The sequence below is a fragment of the Herpailurus yagouaroundi genome, unplaced genomic scaffold, assembly GCF_014898765.1.
Source record: "Herpailurus yagouaroundi ecotype Mexico unplaced genomic scaffold, PumYag 166, whole genome shotgun sequence".
Classification (NCBI taxonomy): Eukaryota; Metazoa; Chordata; class Mammalia; order Carnivora; family Felidae; genus Herpailurus; species Herpailurus yagouaroundi.
The window spans coordinates 2,978,140-2,984,345 of record NW_024412407.1 but is presented as its reverse complement, the minus strand read 5'-3'; the positions used below and the strand labels follow the sequence as shown (position 1 = coordinate 2,984,345).

Genomic DNA, 6,206 nt, shown 5'->3' with positions numbered 1-6,206 from the left:
CCCCTGGGCTGTTTGTGCCTGGATTCCTCAAGCTAGGTACAGAGCCAAGACGAAGCTGGCTGGATTTGGGGGTAGGGCAGCTGGCTGGATTTGGGGGTAGGGGAGAAAAGGAGCGAACACTACCAGGAAGCAGCCCTCCCCTTGCGGAGTGTGGGTCCACATGACTTCAGTTTATGGGTGATGTCACTGAACCAGGATCCTGAGGTTGGTGGTGGTGGTGGGTTGACAGAGGACCCTTGGGGAAAGTGAAAGAAGGGGTTCATTCCGCCTCAGACCTGCTTATTCCCCAGCCTGGGGCTCGCATTTCACCACGTCTGGTTGCTGAGCGCTGCCTTCATTCATCCAGTCACTCGCCCTACAGACACTTACCGAATGGCTTCTGAGGGTCAGGTGCAGTATTGAGTGAGCCAGGCACTCTGGCTCTGGACGTTCTGATGGGGAGGCAGGTCCAAACCAGCCCCAAAGAGAATGGAGGAGGTGGGGACGAGGGCAAATCACCCTCTGCCGGCCTGGCAGGGGCACTTGAGGACAGGCTCCGGGGAAGACGGCCCTCGAAGATTCTGGTGGGGGGATATGAACACAGCTGGGTGGCCCAGGCCTGGGTTCTAGTTTAACAAATGACCCGATGGTGGGCTGGGAGAGCACGTCTTTGGAAGCAGATGGAGCTTCTGGCTCTGCCTCTATTTCCAGGTCTGTGGTGGTGTTTGCTGTGGGTTTTTACAAGGCAACTGGACTTTGAGGGGCAGAAGATAGGCCAGTTTGCGGGGGGTGGTGGGTGGCCAGAGAAAGGCTGGATCTCTGGGCTCTCTCTTTGCCACACAGGCCCGAGAGAAGCTTCCACTCGGTGAACTCACAGTCTTTTCTATTGCACAAAGGGTTACATCATCAACACATGCGGGGAACAATGGTTCCTGCTTTCTATGTCCCTGGGTGGGGTTAAGGTGCGTCATTGGCCAGAGGCCTTGGCTTTACCTTTTAAGGTACGCTATGTCTGCTGTGTTCTCCTGGGTCCCTGCCCAGAAAACAGGTATCCGAAAAGGCCCCCTTCCTGGGTAAACAGAACTGTATCATGCAAGAGGAATGAGACCGAAACTTGGCGTAAGGACTGCCACGCAGCAGGGGGGCAGGGGACACGGACCCAATGGACGCACACATCAGCCCCATTTGGCCAATTCTGACCGACACCAACTGTATAAACAAACGTTCTTACCGACACTCTCAGTGCAAAGCAGCTGAGAGCCGAGCTGCCCCTTTGCGAGATTTTGCGGTTGGGCTCCAGATTCCCTGCATTTTGCTAAGAAGGTAATGACGTTCTGTGATCTTCAAGGTCAGGTTTTGCCAGCTCCTGCTGTGCTGATAATGTCAAAGAAAGGACTTGGAGGGAGGTGCCAAGGGAACTCTCACCTGGAGTCGTGGGCTGGGTTTATGGTGAGCGTTCTGCGGCCCACACCACGGAGGGCTGGCTGTTCACGTTTTCCCGTTTCGAATCCCAAGCCTGACGTCAATCCAGATCCCATGGGCTGCTGGGTCAGGCTTGCGTGTCTTGCGTGGGCCACCAGCCATGTTTGTGGTTTGGGGACCGATTCTCTGAGTGGCTTCCCTGGCCACGGGCCACATTCCAGCCTGGGGTGGGAGAGAACTGTGTGGTGCATTTATAGAGAGTCTTACCAGCCTATTTACAAGCTTTGTTAGTCAAGGTGACTTCTGAAGGGAGGTGGGTGTCACCAGTTAAGACATCACTTCTCAGCAGAACGGGACCACTAGGGGGTCAGCCTTCTTCTGCTCCGGACTGCGTCATACTTGATAGCACTTAGACGTGACAGATGTGACTTAGATGTTGGCATCTCTATATAAGCCCCTCAGAGCCAGTGACTGTCTTGTCAACCCATCTCTAGGGCCTGCCGTGCAGTGGATATGAACGGATGAACGGGTGAACGGGTAGAGTGAGGCTCTGTGGTCCTGTGTGGTCAGCTCTGGCCTTGGACGCACTGGGTCATTCTTCCACCATTAACCTGTCTCACCCCATGGAAACCCCTCAGGGGTCTCTGGATGAGTCTACACACAATCCTTCCTGATGAAATCCCAGCTGCAATGTATCAGCCAGGCCAGCCTGGAGTAAGGAAGGAAGGGTCTGGATTCTGTTCCCAATCTTGCTGTTACCCTGGCCCAAACACTGCCTGTTTCTGAGTCTCAGTCCTGCCCTTCCCAGATCTAACTGGTGAAGATTCATCTGTCCCTTCTCATTTTCCTCCTTACTGAACCTCTCTGCACCATAGTTGACCGGTAAAACGAGAATAGTCCCTGTCACAGGATTGTGGGAAAAATATATTACTATATGCAAAAGTCCTTAAAACATAGTAAGAGTTACATAAAGGCAATGAATATCTCAGGTACTGGAGTCTTGGGAAAGGCTTTGAGCACCTTTAACAGAAGGCTCTACAAGTCTAAGGCCAGCTGGTCTCCTGCTGCCCCAGCTGGAGCTAGAGTGTCTACAGGGCAGGAGGGGAAATAGGGAACCCTACGGGTTAGAGCTGGGGTTCCCTGGCCAGAGGGCACTTCCCCAGGATGACACCCAGCGGCACCTACCCTCACCACTCCTGCCTTAGCCCGGTTCTCCGCCTCCTCCCCCATCAGCACATGAGTCCACCTGTCACTCACACTGTGGTACCCACAGAGCTCCCCCCTTCAGCATGGACACACAGGCATGTGCACATTCACACACACACAATCACACATGTAGAAATGCTCACAGTCTCTCTCACACACACACACAGGTGCTTCCACACAGATGCCCGGAGATGTGCACGTACCTGGATGCGATCATATTGTTCTACTGACAGAGAGCTGCCTACAGACAGTGAACTCTGCAGAAAGAAGGTATAGCCAGCACGCACACCGCACGGCTACATGGCATCTGGGGTCCCCACCTCCCCCCGCCTCTAGCTCCTAGTCCTGTCCCACTTCCCCTGAGGACCAATGGAGCTTTTACATCGGTAAGGGGCCTCAGCAGCCATCTGGTCCAAACATTTTATGTCACTAGTGAATACACTGAGGCCCAGAGAGGGGAGGTAACTTGCCACAGGTCACACAGCGAGGCGTTCCGTTTTTGTCACCGTTCTGCATCAGGAGTATTATGTACTTGATTCATTCACTCTTGCTCCACTTCCTGAGCCTTTCCAGGAGTGGGAACTGGAAGGAAGCTGAGAGTAAGTAAGGCCATCAGGGCCCGGCTGGGCTGATGAGACCAGCGCGATGGGAAGGGAGGGGTCGGTTGGCAGAGATGAGAAGTTCATTGGGTAGTTTCTGAACTGGGGAGGGATGGAGTGATGGAGCTGGGGTTTGGGCCTCAGGTCTGGACTCCTGATGGCCTGCTTCTGAGCTGTGTGGTGTCACAGCACAGAGAGCTGGTTAGAACAACTGCATGGTCTGGAACTCTCCCAGGGTCCTGGCCTGCTCAGAATTCCATCAGGAGGGGAGAGGGGACATACTAGTGGGTGGGGGGCTTTGGATTGATCCTCTACCTTAAAAGAGCCTGGTCTTTTCAGACCACTTGCTTCTGGGCTCTTAATATTATTTATTTCTATTGCCCTGAAGGATGGGGGTGGGTTTAGATTTCTGCTATAGTTTTCCGGGCCTGGAAGTTTAGAGATTTGCCCTGCTGTACATATATGTATTCAGGGACTTGCCTTCGCCATAGCAAGATGGAGGGGCCATCTCCTTACTTTCTTTGCTACTTGTAAGATCCTCATAGTGTCACGGGGGAAACAGTTCTCTGCATGTAGGAGCTCAATGGCCCTGGAATATGTGGAGATTTCTTTCTCTATTTGCTGTCTCTGATCACACAGCTAAGTGTAATATGAGGGAAATGTAATCTGTTTATTTATTTATTTATTTATTGTTAAAATTTTTTAAAGATATTTATTCACTTTTTTAATGAAAAAACTTTTTTAAATGTTTATTTTTGAGATAGAGAGACTGAGCATGAGCAGGGGAGGGGCAGAGAGAGAAGGAGATACAGAATCCGAAGTGGGTTCCAGGGTCTGAGCTGTCAACACCGAGCCTGACGCGGGGCTTGAACTCACGGAGTGTGAGATCGTGACCTGAGCCCAAGTTGGACACTTGATCAACTGAGCCCCCCAGGCACCCCTGTAATCATTTACAGATGGGCACAGGAGGCTGGCCATAGCCCTGGTCCTTGGAATGATTTCCACTTTATACTCTGCAAGAGAATAGGGCTCATGACAAGCGCATGTCATGATTCTTTTGCAGCAGGCACCGTCTGCACACGTTATGTATGAAATGCCTAGTCCTCCCATCTACCCATGAGGTAGGCGTGCTTTTATCTTTCTCACTCTAGAGATGTGGCAACTGAGGCACAGAGAGGGTGAGGAAATTAACCAAGGTCACTCAGCCAGGAAGGAGCAGGGCCCCATTTTGGACCCAAGTCATCTGGCTCCAGAGTCTATGTCCTTACCTCTGTGCCACCTCATTGTCTTGCTACGTGCTGTTTTCTATCCTGGAGGTAATTTATCAGCTCTGGCAGGTCTCCAGACCCCAAAAGGACTCCATTCAAAAAGCAAAAAGTAGCCACATCAAAGGCTTTTTGAAAGTTTAAGTCATGTTCATATAGTTACCCTTTAAGGAATTCTAACAAGTTGCTCGGGCGAGTCTTCCCCAGCAAAGCAGTGAGTGATGTTTCCTTAAGTTTTGAGTGACTGATGAATCTAATTTTCGTTATCCATCAGTTGACAGATATGCACAGGGATGTTTTCTGGGAGGCAACCGTGTGTTAGTGAAATGACCACTAAAGGTGCACGCAGGGTTCAAACACCGGCTGGACCATGGAAGCTTGTGGGGCCCTGCCCCGGTTACTGACCCCAGACTAGACCTTTTTCTGTTCCACGTGACTTTGGGGACTCTCCCAAACCGTGACCCTTGAGGATAACAGAGGTGCAGACAAGGCTCAAAGGTGGCTACATTGATTTATTGGAAACACAGATCAAGACAGATGAACATGACAGAGGTGGAAGGGGAGTGGTTGGGGGTGGGATATGGCCATCAGCCCCATGACAGCCTAGGGTAGGACCTTGTCCTGGCCCTCTGGGCCCCTCAACCCCCTTCGTATGGGCGTCAAGGGGACTTTTTAGGGGCAGCCTCTCCCAGCACGGGGCAGCAGAGCCGAGGAAGAGGGGATCACACATAGACATGAGAGGCCTGGAGTGGGACAGACCTTTCAAAGTGCCAGAGAGGTAATTGAGAGCTTGCTCCATGGGGAGGCTGGGTGGGAGAGACCCCAGGCCCGAGGCGTGAGCTCGGCCGCCTAACATTTGCGGCAGCTGCTGGCGCAGGACCCCACGCCGCAGGAGCTGATGCCGCAGGAGCCCACACCACCGGTGCCCAGGCCGCAAGACGTGATGGAGTTGCAGGGGCCACAGGGTGCGCACATTCCGGTGCTCACCGCCAGGTTCCCGCTGCAGGGGGCGCTGCACGCGCTGCCGGTCACCGGCCGCGAGCCGGACACGCAGAGGTCCCCGCAGACGACCCCGCCCCGGGAGCTGCTGACGCCTGCAAAACCCAAAGGCTCATCAGAATTCTGGGGTCGGGGGGGGGGGGGGCGAGCCATCAGCCTCCCAGATGATGCAGATCCCCGGGCCCTGAGCACTGTGCATTAAAGTCAGGAGAATCTTTACTTACAATGCTAGGCCCAAAGCTGTGGTCTTTCCTGCTCTCTGACCCCCAGTCCCTCCTGCTGTGATGCCAGCCCACTTTATGATATTTAGCTTTCAGTGGAACCCCACCCTCCAGACTCTGCTACCCCTTATAGGAAGGGAATAAATCCATCCACACAGGGGCTGTGTTACTCACAGACATTCACGGCCCCAACGCCTTCACAGAGTCTAAGGGAAGAAGAAAAAGGCAACATGAGTGACTCATCCAGAGTTTCGGATAGAGGTCCCCCACACCTTGGGGCAGGGTCCACAAGTGGTCAGCGTGGAAGCAGAGGGTCTGAGGGAAGAGCCCTCCCAAACCACCCCCGTCCCCAAAGTGATGAATAAGAGGTTTTCCTAGACCGCTGGCCATTGCGGAGACAGAAGAAAGGTTGGAGTGTATTCAAGGGGCAGGAATGGGCAACTCAGACAGAGCCAGGCTGGGTTGGGCCTCACCTCTGCTCCTCGCCCTCCAGCAGCCGCCTGTAGGTGGCGATC

At 53.4% G+C, this 6,206-nt stretch overlaps 1 protein-coding gene across 2 annotated transcripts in view; it reads right to left on the bottom strand.

The window, feature by feature from the left end:
• Positions 1-4,963: 4,963 nt before the first annotated feature.
• LOC121038533 (keratin, type II microfibrillar, component 7C) overlaps positions 4,964-6,206 on the bottom strand; it is a 32,882-nt gene continuing 31,639 nt past the window's right edge. Inside the window, exons 8-9 of one of the 2 annotated variants that reach the window (XM_040488041.1) lie at positions 5,866-5,897; positions 4,964-5,565 (exon numbers count right to left, since the gene is read on the bottom strand). In XM_040488041.1, the coding sequence (XP_040343975.1) occupies positions 5,321-5,565; positions 5,866-5,897 (277 nt within the window). In that variant the 3' untranslated portion in view covers positions 4,964-5,320. The remainder of the gene's footprint in view (positions 5,566-5,865; positions 5,898-6,206) is intronic. The other variant, XM_040488044.1, reaches the window with a different exon arrangement.